Source organism: Myodes glareolus, chromosome 16 (genome assembly GCF_982192425.1).
Source record: "Myodes glareolus chromosome 16, mMyoGla1.1, whole genome shotgun sequence".
NCBI classification, from domain to species: Eukaryota; Metazoa; Chordata; class Mammalia; order Rodentia; family Cricetidae; genus Myodes; species Myodes glareolus.
The window spans coordinates 33,202,038-33,224,877 of record NC_142041.1 but is presented as its reverse complement, the minus strand read 5'-3'; the positions used below and the strand labels follow the sequence as shown (position 1 = coordinate 33,224,877).

Here is a 22,840-nt window from a genome sequence, read left to right as displayed (position 1 = left end):
CTGCAAGGTGTGAGCCATAAATTCTCAATGACTGATGCTATCGGGTGCATTCCTGAAGACCCCATGCTTAATGACGTTGTCAATGCCTTCTTTAATCCCAACAATTGGGAGGCTGATACAGGCAAGTCTCTGAGTTCAAGGCCAGTCTAAGTCTATACAGGTTCCAAGACAGTCAGGTTTTCAAGGTGAGACACACACAAAAGCACATCATACTGAAACTGTCCCTGGTGCCATCTCATTAGTTGTGCTGAGAATTTGTGCAGACAAGGGCTTGTCCAAAACAGCAAGTTTGTTTGCTTGTTTGTTTTTTAAAGCATTTTGGTTGGGGGTTTTTGTTTCTTTAGTTGGTTTTATGAGACAGGGTTTCTCTGTGTTTCTTTGGCTTTGCCTCCCGAGTTCTGGGTATGCTCCACCACTGGCTGAGTAATGTTCTGTTGTTTTTAAAAATAGGACTCGGGTAGACAAGATTCGGCTCAAATTTGCTTTGTATGTGAGCCTTGCTTTGAATTCCTGATCCTGTCTCTCCCTCCTGAATGCTAAGATTAAAGGCATTCAACAGTGTGTCTTTTTTTCATACTTATTTTATAGTTGAGTGTTTCACTTGTATTTATATCTGTGTATGGCTGGTATCAGTGAAGATCAAAAGAGATCCCTTGGAATTGGAGTGAAGGACAGCTATGAGCAGACATGGTAGTGCTGGAATCTAACTTGAGTTTTACAAAAGAACAAGTGTTCTTAAACACTGATCCACGTCTCCAGCTCTCTTAATTATCTTTTTAAGAAATTGAAGTACCGGGGGCTGGAGAGATGGCTCAGCGGTTAAGAGCACTGCCTGCTCTTCCAAAGGTCCTGAGTTCAATTCCCAGCAACCACATGGTGGCTCACAACCATCTGTAATGAGGTCTGGTGCCCTCTTCTGGCCTTCAGGCATACACACAGACTATTTATTATTGCATACTATTTACTATTGCAAACATCATAAATAAATAGAAAATATTTTTTTTAAAAACCTAAAAGTCTAAAAAAAAAGGAAAGAAATTGAAGTTCCATTAGTAAATTAGTCATTTTTCATTTATTCATAAATGCAATGGAGGTCTATGTACCTTTCTCTCCTAACTGTCCTAATGTGTCCTGACTGTCTCATTTAGCTTGGTTTTGAGAAGCTAGACTTGCTTAGTTTTTAAAGATTTATACACATATCTAGGCTTTAATCCTTCTAGTGTTTAAATTTTTTAATTTTAAAATTAACTACTTTTGGAGCATTTGTGTGCACATATATTTGGATGCTGTATTAAGGTCAGAGAACAGCTGTAGGAGCCAGTCTCACAGACCCTTAAGCACATCTTCAAATGTGTTTACAATTACTGTAAAGAGTATGATTCTCTAAGAATTCTGATGAAACCTGGTATGATGACCCACATCAGTAAGCCTATGGAAGTCTGAGGCAGTAGGACTGCTAAGAGCCCAGCCTAGACTACATAGCAAAATTATGAAGGGGAAATAAATTCAGCGATGTACACATTCATTTGAGCAATCTCACTATATAGCACAAATTATCTTTAAGCCCATGACACTTCTGCCTTAGCCTTTGGAAAGTTGGGATCATAAGGGAGCACTAACTACCAATCCTGACTTTCCAATACAGGCTTAAGATTATCCTCAGCACTGTACAATTAGTTCAGTCAAGAGATTCCTAGCAAACTGGGGAGGACAAAACAGGTGGACTAACCTCCTTAACAGTTCCCAAACACTGAGAAACTTATTTCCCCAGCCAATTCCCCAAAAAAGTGAACCAGGGACTAGCAAGATGGGTCAGTGGGTAGAGATGAGTGCTGCCAAGCAGAGCACCAGGGTCTGACCTCTGCAGTACACACGACAGACAAAATTGAATAAACATGTTTTCCTCTGACCCCCAAATTCTACCACAAAAGTACTATGGTGCCAGGCGGTGGTGGCGCAAGCCTTTAATCCCAGCACTCGGGAGGCAGAGGCAGATGAGTTCGAGGCCAGCCTGGTCTACAAGAGCTAGTTGTAGTCCTGTAGACAGGACAGGACAGGCTCCAAAGCTACAGAGAAACCCTGTCTCGAGAAACAACAACAATAACAACAACGGAAGTACTATGGTGCATGGGCACCACAAAAACAAACGTCAAAGGGTGGACTGCCTTCTAAAGGACAACACACGCTTCTACACCTGCATTGTCACACAAACGAAAAAAATGCCCATCTTTTTCTAGAATTTAAAACACTGTAACTAATATACTCATTTAAATGACAAGTTTAAATTAGGATTGAGAACAACTAAACAAACGCATGAAGAAACAATACATAGTATATATAGTATAGTATATATAAATATATAGTAAATTTATTTTTAAATAAATAGTTTTATCCAGGAATAGCGATATACACACAGAACTCCAGAGGCAAGCTCTCTAATTTCTAGACTAGCATGGACTATGTAGTAAGACGTCATCTCAAAGACAAAAACAAAACTTTAATAAAGAATAACTAAGAACTATAACTCGGTTTAGTATAATTTCTGGATATTTGCTAACTAACAAATCCCGAGAAATACAGCCATTCAAACACCCTTGGACACAACTAATAAGATGGGAATGAAGCTATGGACGTGGCAAGAAGGGGAACCAAAAGCTAAATAGAGGATTAAAAAAGAAACAAAGATAAGAGTAAAAATTGGAAACAGTTGACCTAAAAAATAAATTTCCAATTATGCTTTTGATGAAAAGGGGAAAAAAAGATTTAAAAAAAAAAAACCCAAAAAACAACAAAAACCAGCAAGCACTTTACCTTTGCCCAGGAGTGATGTGGTTCTCTGCTGGAACAGATGAAGCAGTGAAGACTTTGGTTTCAGAGAGCTGTGTGGAAATTCAGAAAAACGCTTTTATTCGTTGTACAACACAAAAGCCTCTTTAGGCAGCAGTGTTCTCATTGTCACCAAGAGGGTGTCGAAGGAAAACCATCAAATAAGCCTCCCCAGGCTAGGCGACTGTGGCTTTAGTGCACCTGCAGGAATGGCTCCAGAGAGGAAGCCAGTCTCCTGTGACATCACAGAGCAACAAAAAGAGAGGAAAAGTAGGACCTGGAAAAGGCTGATGATTTATTTCTCTAGAGACAGACGTCTTTTCAACTTCATAGTAATCTTTATTTCAAGATTTATTTCATTTATTATCTTTAGATTCATTTTATATTTTATGTGAAGGTTTACCTGCACATGCGGGCCTGACGCATCAATTCCCAAGTTTGCCCTTGACCTAACACTTAAATGTTCAGTTCTTCCCCCACCACTAAACAATTCGAAAAAACAAGCTGGGTGGTGGTGCACGCCTTTGGAGGTGAGGCAGAGGCAGGAGGATCTCCATTAGTTCAACCTGGTTTAAAGTTCCAGCACATTTAGGGTTTCATATAATTGTCTAAACAAACAAACAAACAAAAATACCTGAAAATACCAGTTTCTTTCTGAGACCCATGTGCCGAGGAACAGAAGCCAGAGGTCAGGGAGAGGAAGGAAGAGGATGGAGGAGGAGGGAGGAGGAGGGAGGAGGAGGGAGAGAACGGCGAGGAGCAGCAAGAGCATCTGAGTGACACACCGAGAGGAAGGAGGTTTGAATGGCACCAGACACTTACATCTTCAGTCCAGTCTTCTGCTGTCCACTCTTCCACAGAATTTTTCCAGGCACCTGACAGGGAACAAAAAAGGGTTCAGCACAGTCAAGCAATGATTCTGTGTACCATGCAAGAAAAACAATTCATCTCACTAGTAATCTAATTAGCAATCCAAGAAACATGATTCTTTAAATCTACTCTTAAAAATAAAAAATTATTCTATGTAAAAATATATGTTTAAATCAAATTAATGCCTCACCCTGGTGTATATAGAGTTACAGCATAGCTAGAACTACAGAGTAAGACTGTCTCAAACAGTTTAACAATAGAGTGCTTGTCTAGCATGCCTAAGGTTCAATATCTGGTACTGCAAAAAATAAAATAAATACCAGTCAGGGAACTGCTCACTATGGAAGTATGAGGGCTTGAAGTCAATTCTCAGAACCCATGATTTAACAAAGAATTCAACAGCTAGACAGACAGGTAAAGTAAGAGTACTTGGCTGTGTAGGACCAACCCCAGTGATAGGGAATGGAGCTCAGCAAGCCAGCATGCCTACACCAGTGTACTTCTGGTTCATTAAAAACACCGTCTCAAGGCAATACGGTCGGTGGAAGGCAACAGAGGAAGACACCTGATAGCCATAATACTCTGGGTGCTTACTTTGTATATTTCCCTGCATATGTTACATAAACAAACAAGATGGGCATGACTGGACGTGTTTGATCCTTAGGAGGGATGACGAGAAGATATCAGAGGCACAATGGGAGGCCAGATCAGCCTACTGAAGGCTATAAACACTAAGGGAGAAACTCAGTCTCAAAATATAAATAGTATGGCTCCTAAGATGACACCTGAATTGTACCTCAGCCTCCCTGTGCGTGTGTACACAAACATGTGTATCCACCTGAGCATATAACTACGTTTTAAAACAAAATTAAAAATTTAAAGGAATACTGTTTTAATGCAAATCTACACCAGGTCCCGTATCAAGTGGATTACTGATCATCGGATTCAGAGAGCAAGGTTAAAATACATTAGCTATATTACACCATTTGTATGTCATCACTTGAACTGTCATCCTGTTCTAAGTCCAGAGAAACAGAAAAATAATTTTAAAATTAATTAGCCCAGAAAAGGCCATGTATAAACAGGTTAGACCTGAGTCTGTTCCTAAGCAGGAAGACATCATGTGCAATAACTGTAGACAGGAGCAGTGCAGTACCATGGATTGCTGTGTTAGCAAATACGTGGGAACCTCGGGCTGTGATGGCACACGCCTTTAATACCAACACTCTGGATCTCTGTGAGTTCAAGGGCAGCCTGGTCAAAAGTGTGAGTTCCAGGAAAGCCAGGACTGTTATACAGAGATATCCTGTCTTGAAAAACCAAATAGAAATGCATGAGAAAGCCAGCGGAAATGTTGCGACAGACTGTCATACAAACTGCAATATAAAAATGTCACTCACAGGCTACGGAACTCCCTATGTAGACCAGGTTGGCTTTGAACTCAGAAATTTACCTCTGCCTCTAGAGTGCAAGGATTAAAGGTTTGCAACACTACATTCAGCCTGAATTCCATTACTTTGTACAGGAACCAACTACCTTTAAATTTTCAAAAATTTATTAGGTTTATTTATTTTGTGGCGGGAGTATCACAGTATGAATGCAGAGGTCATTTGACAATGTGTAAGGGTCAGTTCTCTCCAGCTTAAAAATTCCCAGGATTAGACACATAAGGACCGGGGACACGTGACTTCACCATGACCTGACTGGCTCAAACGCTGTACAAGCTGCACTCCTGCACCACATCCACTTCTATGCAGTGCTGGGGCCAAGCCCATACATTTAAACCAATGAACAACACACTTGGCTCTGCATGATTCTTAACGATGTAAAATTTTAAAAAACATTCACCATACCTTTGAGTCCATAAGAACTTTTATTTGGCAGCTCCTGAGACATACTGTGAGGCTTTGTTCTCCCTTCTGCGGGCCAAAGCAAAAAGAAAGCTTTAAGTGTATGAAAACGAAAAATGTAAGCACATGGGAAAAGTTAACGCGGTACAGCAGTCCCTCTTCGTGGAGAGACCAAGGCCCAAATATATTAAATGAAAAATTCTAGAAACAAAACATCAAGTACATTCATGTAGTACTTAAAGGGGCCAGAAGGAGGGTAAACAGGTTTGCTATTAAGCCTGATACCCTGAGCCCATTTCTAGAACCCACTGGTGGAAAAGTCCTGAACTCCTCACACAGTAAGAAAAAAACCTGAAAGGCAGAGAGCAATAAACAAAGACACATGGTGTCAAGTTCTGGTTTCTTTAAGTATATACATGAACACAAAGACCGATGGCCAGGCACACAAATTCTTAATGACTCACGCTTATGGAGATTTTTACAAATCATCTTTGCCCAGCCCTATCTTTGTGAATGTGTGTAGGCCTCAACTGGGCCCATTTTCCTACTCAGGGTTGCTCCGCTGTGTTCACTCTAGTGATCAGCCCTGAAGCGTAAAATCTACACCCTGGTTTCCCACTAGGCTACACCGTCAAGCTGTCCACATATGTCCACGTCTGCTAGCTCCATGTTGCCCCTTACTGTGGTTTGAAATTAAGTTCTTGGGTTTTTAGCTGTTTCATCATAATTTGGACTACTGTAAATACTTTCCATCATGTTTTCAGAATGAAGGCAAAAGCCTCCTAAGATGTGGGATGGAATCTACACTGAAGCTACCTACCTATCACTCTGAGGGAACGAGGCTGCAGTTAACAATGAGAATGCCAACCCCACAACACTGAACATATTCCCCTTTTGGTAGAAAGGGTGCTTTATATTCTCCACAATCAAACCTTTGAAATATATTATGTACGTTTTACTTCTTCAATGTTAGGGATACGGCCAGGGCCATGTACATGGAAAGAATATGCTCAACCACTGAGCTACATCCCCAGTCAAAAAGATGCTATAATCATTTTTACTCTTTATAACTGTTTACTGCTACCAGAAAAATGTCATCTCAATTTTAATTATGGCTACAATTATGCATGCATTTGTAAAAAATCACTTGCTCTGCCCCTTAAAATTTATCAAATTTTGCTATATGTAAATTAGATCTCAATGAGTCAGTAAGATAGCTCAGCGGGTACAGAGTCTTTCTACCACGCTTTATAAACCTGAGTTCAACCATCAGGTTCCACTGGCAGAAGCAGACTCACTCCATAAGTACACCCATGTGCTCATACAGATACATGCAAAAAAAAAATTAAAAATGTAGTAAGATAATACCTTAAAGTTACGAATGATAAACCCAGAGCTAAAAGACCTGAGGCAGGAGAATCTCCATGAACTCCAGGCCAGTCTGCACTACATTCGTATGTAAGAACCTCCAAATAAAAAATAAAAAATAGCGTGGTATCTCCCCCCAAAACAAGTAAATTATTTACTAGTAAATTTTTCCTTCTGAGTCAGTGTCTCATATGACCAGGCTAACCTTCAGTTTGCTATGCAGTCTATCATAACCTTGAACATGATCTCCCTATATCTACCTAAGTACTGGGATTAAACCAAAATGCAATGTTAGTATCAAATCAAGAGTTTTATTAGATTGCTTGAGACTGGATCTCACATAGCGCGGGTTAACCTTAAACTAAGCATAGTCACGACTGACCATCAACTCCAAAGAATCAGGCCTTCACCTTTCAAATGTCAGGATTGGAACTGCATGTTACCATGAAAAGCTACTGATCCCACAGTTATAACTTCTTTGCATTGAGTTTTAATTCATTCACTGTTAATTTATTATACAAATTATACTTTTGTAAAAGATAGCTTCAGTAGTCAAGACTACCATGACTTAGTCATCAGAAGATCTCCAGGTGAACAAATAGTTAACAACTATTTACTTAGATATTTAAGGAACATAAAAAGCTGACCATGGTGACACATGCCTTTAATCCTAGCTATTCAAGAGGTGAATCTGAGCCTGGTCTACAGAACAAGTTCCAAGACAGCTAGGGCTACAAGGAGAAACCTTGTCTCAAAAACACCAAAACAAATAAATAGCCTGGTGGTTGGTGGCAAATATCTCTAATCTCTGCACTTGGGAGGCAAAGGCAGGTGAGTTTCAGTGAGTTCAAGGCCAACCTGGTCTACAAACTGAGTTCCAGGTTATCTAGGGCTGTTATAAAAAGAAACCCTGTCAAAAAACAAAACAAACAAACAAAAACAACAATAACAAAAAAAACAAATTTAAAATTTTAGCAGCCACCACCCAGAATACTAAATACGTCTCCTAGGGACGAAAAGATAGCTCTGGATACTGGCTGTTCTTCCAGGACCCCCAGAAGGATCACCAGCAAGCACCCAAATGACAGTGCACAACCACCTGTAACTTCAGTCCAGGGGATCCAATGGCATCTTCTGGCCTACTCAAGCACTACACACATGTGCTCCCCAGACATACATGGATGAAAAAACACTGATAAATATAAAAATAAAAATAAATTTTAAACTCTTCTCCTAACTGGAAGTGGTGGCACACATTTGTAATTCTAGCACTTCAGAAAATAAGAAGATCGGTGGGTCACAGCCAGTTTAATATATACAGGACTTCATCACATTTTTAAAGGTAAGGCAGGGCCGGAGAGATGTCTCAGTGGTTAAGCACATATACTTGTGTCTTGGATTCAGAGAACTAAATACATATCATGCCCCATCATACTCAGATAAATGATACATTGTAAAGCCATCTCTAGGAGCTGTTAAGGATGCTTGCTGCTCTTCCAGAGGACCTGTATTCGGCTCCCAGAATCCAAGACAGGTAGATCACACCTGCAACTCTTGCTCCAGAATTGTGGCACCCAAACAAACATGCACCTCTCCCACAAGACAGACAGGCAGATGAATGAACGGACAAAGAAAGGTGCTAGAAAAAGTCTCTAAAGATGGGTGTGATGGCAAAGTCTTGAAATCCCAGACTTCTAGAATAGGAAAACAGGAGGATCAGTAAAAGTCCAACTCAGGCAAAATAATGAGACCATTTCTCAAAAACATACATGAAACAAAACAAAGACTTCAGACAAAAACAAAAACACTTACCAGGGCTCTCATTTTTACTATTCTGAGCAGCTTCCCAAACTCCCGACTTTGTCCCACAGCCGTTCGTAGATGCAGAATCTGAATAGTCTGCAGGGTTGAACGTCCTAGGGTTACGAGAGCTAGCGTCAAAATCACAAAATAAACTTCGTGCACAAAATTTTCTGTACAAAAAAATTCAAAATTTGGCCAGGTGTAGTGGCACACACATAAGCCTTTAACAGGCCCAATGATGCAAACATTTTAGTGTTTAGAAACAGGGTCTCACTATGTACTGCTGGCAAGCCTCAAACTCGCAAAAATGTGGGACTTTACTTCCCAAATGCTAGGATTAAAGACATGAGCCTTCAACCAATTTTTGAAGAAAGGATCTCGCTCGTATTTCTCAACTTGCCTGTGGTTGAAACTCACTATGTGTTTGAAGACAACCTTGAACTTCTGATACTGTAACACAACTGATACTATGAAGAAAGTATCATTTAGGGGCTTTGGAACCCAGCACACAGGCAGCAACACCTTCCAAGATGACAATCTATCTAACTGCCTTCACTGTCCTGGAACTCACTCTGTAGATGAGGCTGGTCTCAAACCCACAGAGATTTGCCTAGCTCTACCTCCTGAGTGCTGGGATTAAAGGTATGTGACACCAATGCCCATTATGGCTAACTATTCTTGCTAACTGATGTATGTCAACCCAGAATGTGACTTTTGTGTTTAAAAGCTCAACCTGAGAAAGGCTCAGGGCTACAATGTGTCTCAAACACCTAGAGTAGCTGCTGGCTAGCGAATTAATAAAGACTTACAATTGGCTTGAACCCATGTCGAGGAGTCTTCTTTACTAGGTACCTCCTAACAATTTCCTGGAATTACAAGTTTGTGCCAGCATATTCAATTTTATGATGTGCCGGGGACTGAACCCAGAGCCCTCTCTGCCTTTACAAGGGAGGCACTCTATCAACTACATCTCCAGTCAAGCTTGCCATATCTTTTACAAATGAAAGGCTACTCAGGGTCCTGTATCTACTCTTGTACAAATGACCCTCAAGCTTCTACAATTTGGTTTTGGCATCCTTAGCAGTTATGAGACCTGGAAGCTTTCACAGCCAAGACCACAGTAAAAATTACCAGTGCAGGAGCTTGCGTGATGGCTCAGTGGTTAAGAGCACTAGCTGCTCGTGCTGCAAGTGACAGCAGATGCAATGCCCAGCACCCACATGACAGCTCAAAATGGCATGAAACTCCAGTACCTAGGAAACTTATTCAGGTCTCACAGATACCTTCATGCACACAGTACACTCAAGGCTCACAAATAAAATATCTTTAAAAAAAAAATTCCAATGAACTACTGAAGAGATGACCCAGGGGTTAAGAGCATTGACTGATATTCTCAGAGGTCGAGTTCAGTTCCCAGCAACCACCTATAATGAGGTCTGGTGCCCTCTTCTGGTGAGCGGACATGCAGGTAAGCAGAACACAGTATTCATTAATCTTTAAAAAAACAAAAAACTCCCAATGAGAAGTAGCATATTCAGAGTTAATACATCTCCTTTCCCTCGTGTCGTAATCTAAGCTTGGCAGGTCTATTTGGTGGAAATCGGTTTTTTGAATAACTGTCACTCTGGCTGTCCCAGAACTTGCTATGTGGACTACACTGGCTTACAGAAATAGATCTGCCTGTCTCTGCCTTGGTGTGCTGGGGATTAAGAAAGAATCACTTTTATTTTATGTGTATGAATGTTTGACCTGTATGTACATATAGGCATCATATGCATGTCTCTGCCAATAAGAGGCCAGAAGAGAGCATGAGATCCCCTGTAACTGGGATTACAAATGGTTATGAGCCACAATGTAGTGCCTCCGTGCTACAATCAAACCCAGGTCCTCTCCGAGAGCAGCAGTACTCTCAACCAAAGAACCATTTCTCCAATGCCCTAACCGGGGCTGTGAATGATCAGTCCTTCCCTGTATTTTATTTAAAATCCGAGACTGACAGATGAAATTCAACATGGACACATTTGACTCCTCAAAGCTGTACTCTGACCCAATAAGGATGCTATGCATATGTTCACAAATACATAATATATATGAATAAAAATGTAAAAAACAAAGCCTAACTGAACATCCATAAGGCATCATGATTCAGATGATTACTGAAGAAAAAATATGAATGTTACAATATACACAGAATATGAAGTAAACAGAAAGCTACCAGTTTAAAGATTGGGGTTCCATATTTGAGCTGTCTTGCCACACAAAAAGAAACAATGAGAAAAAGAAAACCTAGAAATAATAGTAGCTAATAAAACACCTACTTAGAATGGTCAGTCTTTACTATCACTCAGGATAAAATATTTTTACATAAACATATTTTGTGTACAATGGCTGTATTTAGCTGGCTTTTCAATTGGCAACAGAGTAATCATGCACATAAGCCTGTGGCCTCAGGAACATCTGGCAGTGGCTGAAAACATTTTAATAACGTCATGGGAGAGGCATACACTAGGGGAGGATGATACTAAGCATCCATGTGCAGGAACAACATCTATCATCTCAACAAAGCATTATCCAGCAAGACTGCCCATCGGGCCAAGCTTAGAACCCCCAATTCAGATCTACGGCAGCAAAAGTGCTCTAACTGGGATAAATAAATTATAGACAGGAAATAATTACAATAGGATAGCTGAGACTTACCCCATGCTTTGCGAAGAGAACCTTCCTGCCCCTCTGCCTCTGCCACGTCCAAATCCTTTAAAAACACAATTGTAGAGTATAGTATTATTTTTATATGTGTATATTTTTGGGATGATTTAATAAAGGCAGAGAGTTTCAGGCCTATCTGGGCTACACAGTGACTTTCTAACCAACCGAGACTGTAGTACGAGATGCTTTAAAACACACACACACAGAACAAGCATACAAAAAGAAAACCAGAAGTTGCTAGGTAGGGGTGGCACAAGCCCCTTTAATCCCAGCACTTGGAGGCATATCTGTAAGGTCAAGGCCAGCCTGGTCTACAGAGGGAGTTAAAAGACACCAAGACATAGAGAAAAAACCCATCTAGAAAAAAGCAAAAAAACAGGAGCCCCATACAACCCCAAAATAAAGAATAGACAGTCTACGCAAACCAGAACTCTCCACAGCCTTGCCTGACTCCTAAGTGCTGAGATTACATCTGTATCCACCATGGACAATAAAGGTGGTTTTCAGAATCCTTCTGACAATAACCAATAAGATTCTAGGGTCTGGAGTACTGCTCAGAGGTGGATTCCATTCTTATCAAGGACAGGAACTGAACAACAGCAGAAAAACAGAACCAAAGTAAAATGTAACAACAAAAACCCCTGGCATAAACTACACCTCCATCACAGGGAGCAGTAGCTAGCTACATTGCAACATCTCAGAGGACAACATTCCTAATGCATTTTTAGTCTCAGAAGCACCAACCTGTCTTCTCCTCTGGTGCCCAGCATTCCATCTCGCTCATTCTCCCTTACCTCTGCCTCGGGATCGCTTTCCTCGTTCTGAAGGCTTGTCTCCTTGGTTGTAATCAAATCCGTTCTCTTCACTTTTGACTACAGAGGAAAAAAACAGAAATGCCAACTCTTCAATTCCAAACCTTTGTATCAGAACTTTGTATCAGGCACTTATAAAACCAAGTGCAAAATGAACAAAGAGTAAAAAGTGCCAAGCCATGGTTGCACTCTCCTCTAATTCCACAAGTTGAAGGCCAGCCTGGTCTACAAGTAAGACCCTCTCTCAAACAGCAGTTACAATGTAAACAACATTTAGAAAACAGGAAAAATTAAAAGCACAAAACTGAAGCACATGGGGGGCTGGAGAGATGGCTCAGTGGTTAAGAGCACTGCTTGCTCTTCCAAAGGTCCTGAGTTCAATTCACAGCAACCACAACCACATGAGATCTGGTGCCCTCTTCTGGCCTGTAGGCATGCATGCAGGCAGATCACTGTATATTTAAATAAATAAATCTAAAAAACAAAACAAAACAAAAAAAAAACTGAAGCACATGACTGAACACTTCTCAATCACTAGCATGGTGGAACCAAGAGAATCATGAGTTCGAGGCCACCTGGATAACATGGTGAGACATGGTCTAGGAGGCAGGTGGATCTTTGTGAGTTTGAGACCAGCTTGGTCTAGAAGAGCTCCAGAAAAACCCTGTCTCGAAAAACCAAAAAGAAAAAAGAAACAAAAAGGCTCCTGTCAAGTTTGACAATGCCAGGACCCAAACGATGGAAGCAGAGAAAGAGACAACCCACAGTTGTTCTCTGAGCACTGTGTGCCATGGCAAGTTCACCCACAAACAACAGACACTGAGAACCAAATCCAGGGCCTTGCGCTTGCTGAGCTAAATGCCCAACCCCAAGTTTTTTTTTTAATTAAATTTAAAGCCAGGATGATGGGCAATGGTTAATCCTAACACACAGGAAGCAGAAAGATCTATGTGAGTTTGAGGTCAGCCTGATCTAGAGAGTGAGCTCCAGGACAGCCAGGACTACACAGAAAATACTGTCTTGAAAAATCTAAAAGAAACAAAAACTTAGAAGAAGGCAAGGCATAGTGGTAGGTGTCTAATTTCACTGCTGGAGGAATGAGAATTTAGTTAAGGTCAACTCAAGACCTACTGACAATCTAATTAACTCTAATTCATTTTATAAGGACAAGGGGAAAGTGGACGGGAGGCTTTCTGAGACAGGATATCACTAACTCAGGCTGGCCCTAAACTCAGTTTTCCTACTAAAAGATCTTAAATTCTGGGATCACAGGCATCATCAGGCTATCAGCTTTTTTAAAACTCAGTTTTTCTCATTACCATAGGTGTCCACGCTCCACAGCAAGTAGTTGATAAATATCAACAGAGTACACTAACTATAAATGTCTCCTAGGCTGTTCCGAGTAAAATGGTGTAAAATATGGATCCACAGGAAACACACCACGGCACACACACAGAGCTCAGACAACAATCTGGGTTGTCCCTTTCTTTCCTTCTACCATGTGTCCGGGGACTGAACACAGGTCAGGCACGGAAGGCACCTTTACCTACTGAGCCATTTTCAAGTCCGGCTTTTGTATGGAGGTTAAAATAAACAAAAACCCCTGACTTAAATTTATCTCCTTTAGAGTTTCTTTGTTGTTGCTGTTGTTATTTAGGATGGGGAGGGAGACGGGGGGGGGGGGGGGGGGGGGGGGGGGACAGGGTCTCACTATATAACCCTGGCTGGGCTGGAACTTGTGCTGTACACCAAGATATAAGAGTGAAGGAACTTATACCCACCCCAAGCCCAGTTCACTTGACCTCTAACAGACACTAGTCTTAAAGAATGAAAAAATAACTACACAGCAGAAAAAAAATGACAGATTGAAATTTGCGGGTAAATGGATGGATTTAGAAAACATCGTATCGAATGAGGTAACCCAGACCCAGAAAGTCAAAAAACATATGTACTCACTCATAAGTGGCTTTTGGACATAAAGCAAAGAAAATCAGCCTACAATTTACAATCCCAGAGAACCTAGACAACAATGAGGACACTTAGAGAGACATACATGAATCTAATCTACATGGGAAGTAGAAAAAGACAAGATCTCCTGAGTAAATTGGGAGTATGGGGATCATGGAAAAAGGTAGAAGGGGGAGGGAAGAAGAGAGGGGAACAGAAAAAAAAATATATAGCTCAATAAAAAAAAATCGATAAAAGTTTTAATAATAGTTATTAAAAAAAGGAAATTGAACTACATGCAGCCCAGTTCAGCACTGACAGGAAAGCCCAGATCACTACTAGTGATCAAAACATGAAATTTACATTGACAGGTGGGTTTATGGGCATTCTCTGGGCTGTTCTTTAAGCTTGCAGAATGTACAAAAATATAAAAAAAGAAGCTATACTCACACTCTCTACCTCGGCTGCCACCTCTTCCTTTCCGGCTGTTGTTTCCCCGTCCACGATTTGTTTCTCTCTCTGTTCTCTTCTCTCTGTTTTCTTTATTTTCGGAATTTTCTTTCCCAAAATTCTTCTTCTTTCCTCCTACAGTCTCCCATGAGGTCTATCAAAAAGGAAGTTCTACAGTCATTGAGCTGTCGCACAGCTGTCACACCTTACATTTTAATTCTTTCCCGTTTACTTTTCTCTACTTTCCTGAAAAAGACAAAACTTGGAGGGATGGGCCAATCCCCAGCACCCAATCAGGTGGTTCATAACTGCCAGTAATTCCAGCTCCAAGGGAATATGACAATTTGGACCTCTGAAGCCATGCACAGTTGTACGCACACACACACACACAAACCTTGTTAAGCTCTTATTAATACAGCACACAGATAACTACAGACAACATACTCCACTAATGCTTGTCCTATGCAAATACAGAAATAAAGTTAATGATATTCCCTAAAGCGCCATCTCTTTATTTTAAATTAGAAAATGTAAAAATTGTTGCTCTTCAAGTAAAAGTCAGTAATTCAATTTATTATGTTTGTAAATCTGATTAAACTAGACACAATTCCACCCTTGATGTAGGAAGTCCTTCTGCATATATGCTGCTTTTATTGGTTAATGAATAAAGAATCTACATTGGCCTGTGATAGGGCAGAGTAGAGCTTGGGGGCGGGGAGACTAAACTGAATGCTGGGAGAAAGAAGGCAGAGTTGGGAGAAGCCATGTAGCCCAGCCAGAGACAGAAGTTTACCTGGTAAGTCACAGCCACGTGGCAATACACAAATGAATGGAAATGGGTTAATTCTAGATGTAAGAGCTAACCAATAAGAAGCTAGAGCTAACACACCAAGCAGTGTTGTAATTAATACAATTTTTGTATGATTATTTCGGTTCTCAGCAGCCTGGAACAAACAAGCAGCCCCCTTACTACACACCCTCACATGTTACAGGACTACAAGCAAATTCCTAAGCCATATACCTATAACCCCAGAACTCAGGAGGCTGAGGCAGGAGAATCAAAAGTTAAAAAATAGCCAGGGTTTCACTGTCAGATACTTTCTCAAAAGATAAAATCCATTGGTTGTGGTTCAGCAAATGCTTGCAGGAATGATGGGGGGTCAGAGGCAGAAGACATGAGTTCAAGACCACTCTAAGCTGTATATTTTGGGCTAAACAGAAGGTTCCATGCTTAAGAGTAGGTGCTGCTCTTCAGAACTTAAGTTCAGTTCTCAGCACCAATGTTAAGTACCTGACAAGTGCCTGTAACTACAGCACTCTTCTAACCTCCTTGGGCATTGTCTCAGATATGCACACATGCTTGCACGTAACAAAATAAATTTCCAGGAGTGTATGGGAAAATAATGAAGCAAGGACAAGGCACATGAGAGAGATTTTTACAGAGTTTACAAAGGAAGTTCCAGGACAGCCAAGGATACACAGAGAAACCCTGTCTCAAAAAAAACCCCAGACATTTACACATCTGATTCATGTAGACACAGCCCATGAAAAATACCAACTTTTGAATAGCTGGCTATCTCTAATTGCAAATTCTCTTGTGTGATAATATGTCCCCCTGCAATATATTCCTCAGATGTTGGGCACAATTTATCTGTGCTCTATTAGTAGGATGACGTTCCCCCCCCCCAAACTGTATAATTCCGGCAAACAAAATAAGTCAAACCTTTAGCCCCACACTGCAACAACAACAAAACTTTAGAAGCCTGTTCTCTATAATTAACTCGCTGATAGTATGATTTGGCCAGACAAAAAGTCCTTGTGGGGTGATCACAGGAGGAACTTTCAGAACAGAATTGTAGGTGCCTTGCTAGATCTAGCCCTTCAAAGATATATGGTAAATTAGGATAGTATTGCAGGTGTCTGTCATTGTTATAGCTTAGTCCTTGGAGATCAATAGCAGCTAAGTTTTAAAACGTCCTTCTCCGGCAACTCTCTGCTCTGATTCAAAACAGCAAATAACACTCTGTACCAGTTTTTGTGTAAGATTTTAGATTCAAGTAGACTGTTTTTGTTTTTGAGATTTAGGATATAAAAAAAAAAAATGCTGTTAATTGACTAACCATGTCCAGATACTATTAATCACACTTAAGAAATGTAAAATAATTCACGTATTCTTTGCCTTTGCCTTAGATCTCTTAATGGTTTAGATTTTTTTGCCTTTGTAACCTGTAGATGCTCCCCCTTCCCCAGACAAGGTTTCCCTGTAGCTTTGATGCCTATCCTGGGACTAGCTCTTGAAAACCAGGCTGGCCTCAAACTCACAGAGATCCACCTGCCTCTGCCTCCCATGTACTTGGATTAAAGGTGTGCGACACCACCACCCAGCTCCCCACTGCGGGGTGTTTTTTTTTTTTTTTTTTTTTTTGGCTTTTTAAGACATGGGTCTGCAGTGACCCCTTTAAAAGATGGCTGGGACCTCCTCACAGCTGCATATGCAGTTAGGTACAATCTAGCTAATGAGTTTTGCTGTGTATATTCAAAGAATGCCAACGTCCTTGATAATGTGCCTTGCAGTATTTTTGTTACTAACAAGTTGCTAATGTGTGAATGTATATGTTTGCAAACAAATATATATATTAATATATATTAAGAAATAAGATTGGATGAGTAAAGAATGTAAAAGGAAAAAGAATGTCAGAAAATGTAATTAGCACAAGAATGAATTGGAACAGATTTGTAACAGAGAATTGAAACTAAAAATTATAAACAATTATGGCAGGAAAATTAGAATTAAAGCCAAACAATAAGGAAACATGATTGGAGCTGTTAGCATGCGAGTACTTTCCCTCAAATTAAAGGGATCCTATCCCTTGCAGGGCTAAGGATGTAAGTCAAGAGTGCTTGCCTATCATTCACAAAGCCCTGGTTTTAATCCCCAGCCCTGCATTAACTAAATATGGTGATGCATCCTAGCACAAAGAGACAGGCAGATCAAAAGTTCAAGGTCGTTCACAAAGAAAGTTTGAGACTTATCTGGGCTAAAGCAGAGAAAGAAAGGGGTGGTTAAGGATGTAATGAAGATGAATAACTGTGAGCAGTCTGGAGACAGAGGTTTTAAGGCGGTATTAATACCCAAAGACCAGGGTACCTTAGTTAGTGTTAGTGACCACAGGCCGGGGTACCTTAGGCGATGTTAGTGACCACGGGCTGGGGTACTTTAGGCCAGGGTACCAGAAGCTGTTTTTTGGAAGGAATACCCAAGTTACTGCTCTTGCTGGAACTTTCCTATAGTGTTTATCTCAAATATGAATGGCCCTGGGTTTGTTTCCCAAAACACCCAAAACATAGCATGCCCCAACCCCTCTACCACAACTTCCATCCAAGGTGAAACAGAAAATATGACCTGAAGCTGGGGAGTGGGGTGGGGTGGGGTGGTGCTTACCGTGTCTGAATCTCCTTCCAGCAATATATTGATCGCTTTGTTCACATCTCCATTACAGTCATGTAGAGCCACTATGCATTCATCCTGATTTTTCCCCGTCACTTCCATAAGCTGGTCAAAGTATCAGAAAATGGTTAAGGCAACCAAAAAAAGGGCATTCAATATTAACTTTGCTGATTCTCCTATTCAAATACAGCAATCCTGCTATCCTTCCAAGTTTGGGCTCCAGTAAGTTTAGGCTCTAAGTGCCTGCCCCGTTAATACTAGTAGACTCATTCACAAATCAACTTCCTCAAAGACAAGTCACCTTTTTTGTTGTTGAAACAGAATATTATGTAGCTGTGCTAATTATAATTAGTTGGCTGGGGATGTTGGTGCACTTGTAGGCAGATCACTATGACTGTGAAGCCAGTCTGGTCTATCTAGCAAGTTGTTTCAAGTTAGCCACAGCTAGATAATGAGCATAATAAGAGTTCAATTCCATATCTAATGCCCCTTTTACGGCCTCCCTGGTCAAAACTATATGCAACACACACACACACACACACACACAAACACGCATGATCCACACATAAAGAGAAAAATTTTTACATATCGATTTTTATTTTTTAAATATTTATTTATTTATTATGTATACAATATTCTGTCTGTATGTATGCCTGCAGGGCAGAAGAGGGCACCAGTCCCCATTACAGATGGCTGTGAGCCACCATGTGGGTGTTAGGAATTGAACTCAGGACCTTTGGAAGAGCAGGCAATGCTCTTAACCTCTAAGCCATCTCTCCAGCCCTAAAAAGAAAAATTTTTGAAATAACTTATTTTTTGACCAGGTAGTGGTGAAATACACCTTTAGTCCCAGCACTTGGAGAGGCAGAGTCCAACCTGGTTTACAAAGTGAGTTTCAGGACAGCCAGAGGTGTTACACAGAGAAACCCTGTCTCTAAAAATCAAAAGTAAATAAATAAAATTGTTTTTTGTGTGTTGCTCTTTTGCCTGCATGAATGTCTGCCTCAGTTTCCCTGGGAATGGAGGTACAGACATTGTCAAGCTGTCTGTGTGGGTGCTGGGAATTGAAAGTGGGTCCTCTGGAAGAGCAGTCAATGATGAGCGACCTCTATAGCCCAATAGATTTTTAATTTACTTACTTTTAATTTTACACACTGGTGTTTCTGCCTTCATATATGTCTGTGTGAGGGTATCAGATCCCCTAGAACTGTAGTTACAGACAGGTGTGAGCTGCCATGTGGGTGCAGAAAATAAAAAGTGGGTCCTTTGGAAGAGCAGCCACTGCTCTTTAACCACTGAGTCATCTCTCCAGGCTCAGAATTTTTTTTTAACTAAGGATAAAGAACAAAGTCATATCATCCTTTCCTAGAAACATACCTGTTTAACTTTTACTTCAAATTCTGAATCATTCTTATCAAAGATCACTTGTGCGAGCCGCATCTGTTCAGCCGTTGCCTAGGAAGCAAAAATAGTAGTGGGTTTAAGAAACCAAAAATACTAAGACACACTAGAATCCAAGTCAAACAGAACTCTGAACCACTAAGCATCACACTTTGAGAAACACTGGCTGACTAACCAAGTAGGGTAGCATACATTCATAATCCCAGCACCTGAAGAAGCAGAAGCAGGAGGATCAAGGTCATCCTGAGGGAAGGAAGGAGGTAAGCCGGCTGGCTGAATTAAGGACTCGAGACTATATATAACCTATTCCCATAAGAAAACTGCCATGAAATTAAACAACATAAAGGATTTGTTCCCTTGGCCAAATGACCTTATGGTCATGATGCTTATCTAAATTTCCTTTCCACTGAGGAGGTAAGGACACAGCAGAGTAAGACAGCAGCAGTGGCAGAGGCACGTGCCTGTGCTCCCTGTACTGAGGAGCATCCTTCTGCCTCACTACATAACAAGTCCCAAACAAGCCAGGGCTACACACAATAATACAAATGACACCCAACTGGCTATGGTTGGTTCTGAAGAAAAAAGGCAGCATTTAGCTAAAAAGAATAATTCTGAAATTAATTCTGTTTTACATTACACTCTAAATGGGGGGAGGGGCTTTTTAGTCAGCTCCACAGGAAATGATTCCTTATTCAAAACCCTGTTCTTAGAAAACAGACCTCTTCTGGAGACAGAGACAGGCAAGCCTCTCAAAGTTTGAGGGCAGCCTGGTCTACAGAGTGAGTTCCAGGACAGCTCAAGCTGTTACACAGAGAAACCCTGCCTCAAAAAGAAAAACAAAAACAGAAAATGGACCTCTGAATTTTTTAGGTCTCCTGCTACGTTATTTATAGCAATTAAACATTAGTATCGTATGGTGACTATAAAATGCTCATTTGAGGTTTGTGGTGGTGGTTTTTCTTTTTTGCTTCTTTGCACAGGGATTCTCCACCTAACAGTCCTGGTTGTCCTGGAACTCACTTTGTAGACCAGACAGTTGGTCTTGAACTCACCGAGGTTCACCTGCCTCTGTCTCCCAAATGCTGGAATTAAAGGCGTGTGACACCACTGCCAACTTCCTGTCTTGTTTTTATAGTAACAGAAACTGAATCTAGGACTCCTCACATGCTAGGCAAGCACTATACCACTGATATACATATTCCCTCTCCCCAGTGTTTTACACTTTTATTGTTTTGAGACTTGCTGAGTTTGAAACCAGACCTAGTGGCACATGCCTTTTACATTCTCACCCCAGCACTTGGGGGCAGAGGCAGGAAGAACTGTGTGAATTAGATGTCAGAGGGCCATAAGAAGAGTTCCACAACACTGTCTCAAAAATAGACAGACAGACAGACAGCCTAAATTGGCTGTGAACTCACTCTGTAACCCATAATTCCTGTTACGTCCCCTGAGTAGTTGCTATTATAGGATTGTGTCACCAAGCTTAACTGCATTTTCCTTCATTTTCTTTCTTGAGATAGTCTTGGTTTATAGCCTATAGTCTCCAATCTCAATCTATAGAATACTGAGATTATGGGCATATGTACCAGTATGCTTGGCTCCTCTAAAGCATCTTAAACTTGGAAAAATTCCAGGATTAGGCCAGTAAGTAAATTCGGTAAAAGACATAAACTTTCTACCCTATCTCTGTACAAGATTTTAGTAAACCTAACAATACTTGAAACATTTATTTCTTCAGTTACTTATTTGCACGTCTATTTGACTGTTCTTGCACATGCAAGGTGTGGATTAGGTCAGTCCACGTCCTTTGGTTCCATGTTTCCTTGGCTAGGTGGAAGCCAGAAATCATCACCAAAGAAGCTCCTGTCTCTAAGCCCTCAATACCAGAGTACAAGAGTACCCAGAATTCCCAGCTTGCCACCACCTGGTGCTGTGCTGGAATCCACCAGTTCTCAAGACTGTACTCTTAGTTGCTGAGCTATCTTTTCAGGCCCAGGTTACTGTTCAGAAGGAGAATTTTTGTTGTCATTGTTTCGATTGTTGCTGCCACACCTGATTTTGGAGCAATCTTATTAAGCAAGTCAGCCTGGACTGGAAGTCACTATATAACCTCACTGATCTCAAATTCAGCACAATTCTCATGCCTCAGCCTTTAGAATGGCAGGGCTATAGGTGTGAACCACCGAGCACATCTAAATTATTTTGTTTGTTTATTTAGGGAGGACAGCCTATAGTACCCATGTGGAGATGTCTTTTCCTACCGTTCACTTGAGAATCTTTGTCAGAAGCACTTTTATACGATGAGCCATCCCACTGGCCCTAAATTATCATTCTTTGTTTTGTTTTTTGAGACATGGTCTCACTGTGTATCACTGAATGGCCTGGAACTCAAACAGACCAGGCTGGCCTCTGCTTCCCCAGCACCATCATGCCTGGCTAAAATAGCGTTTTCCCCCCAAGACAGGGTTTCTCTATGTTGCTTTGGAACCTGTCATGGAATGAACAAGCTCTGTAGACCAGGTTGACCTTGAACTCAAGAAATCCCTCTGCTTCTGCCCCCCAAGTGCTGAGATTAAAGGCATGCAGCCACCACCACCCAGGTAAATTAGCATTTTTAAAGTCTGCCTTGTCTCCTGATTACATATTTAAAAACCTAAATATGTGGTCAAGTATGGCACGTAAAACCACAACTGAGAAGAAAAAAGCAGGAGGATCAAAACTTCAGGAGTCAGCCTAAGGGATAGAAAGACACAGCCTGAGTCAAAGCAGCAATCTGTTAGAATCTCATAAGGGAGTCAGGCAGTTTATGTGTACTCGGGACTGAACCAGGGTCTTGTGCATGTTAGGCAGGCACTATACCAACTCAACTACAGCCCAGCTCCATACAGCTTTTAGTATATATTTCACTCATTACAAAAACCCTTAATCAAGATGCAGTTTCTGCAACATAAAGCACCTTTCACAAGGACTTTCCATTTCTAGCAGTTGTGGCCTATTATATGCAATCTAAAAGGAATCCTATTATCCCATTCATGCTGTTATCTCAGTTTAACTGTCAAATACTATTACATTACACCCAAGAAAGATGTCTGTACAGAAACTCAAGGCCCATACTGGCTGACAATGTTAACGCAATCTTCCCCAGGATACACAAAGACCAAATACACTTTCATTATTCCTACTGCACACCAGGTAACTATTCCCCGGACCATCAACTGAGAAGTCCCAGTGTTGTAGACCAAGGCCCAAAAGCATGATTGGTGGTCATACTACACTGAATCTAAGTGAGAGTTATTTGAGTGAGATGGTGCTGACATTCCACCGGAGCAGTCTGTCCCATTTCATGAATTAATACAGCC

At 40.9% G+C, this 22,840-nt stretch overlaps 1 protein-coding gene across 4 annotated transcripts in view; it reads right to left on the bottom strand.

Annotated features, from left to right (window-relative positions):
* Positions 1–22,840, bottom strand: part of Ubap2 (ubiquitin associated protein 2) — a 75,912-nt gene that overhangs the window by 18,683 nt on the left and 34,389 nt on the right. For all 4 annotated transcript variants that reach the window (XM_048420062.3, XM_048420063.3, XM_048420065.3 and 1 more), the window contains 9 exons: positions 19,458–19,535; positions 18,075–18,185; positions 14,633–14,786; positions 12,218–12,295; positions 11,415–11,469; positions 8,727–8,830; positions 5,550–5,615; positions 3,649–3,701; positions 2,812–2,879 (listed from right to left, as the gene is read on the bottom strand). In XM_048420062.3, the coding sequence (XP_048276019.1) occupies positions 2,812–2,879; positions 3,649–3,701; positions 5,550–5,615; positions 8,727–8,830; positions 11,415–11,469; positions 12,218–12,295; positions 14,633–14,786; positions 18,075–18,185; positions 19,458–19,535 (767 nt within the window). The remainder of the gene's footprint in view (positions 1–2,811; positions 2,880–3,648; positions 3,702–5,549; positions 5,616–8,726; positions 8,831–11,414; positions 11,470–12,217; positions 12,296–14,632; positions 14,787–18,074; positions 18,186–19,457; positions 19,536–22,840) is intronic.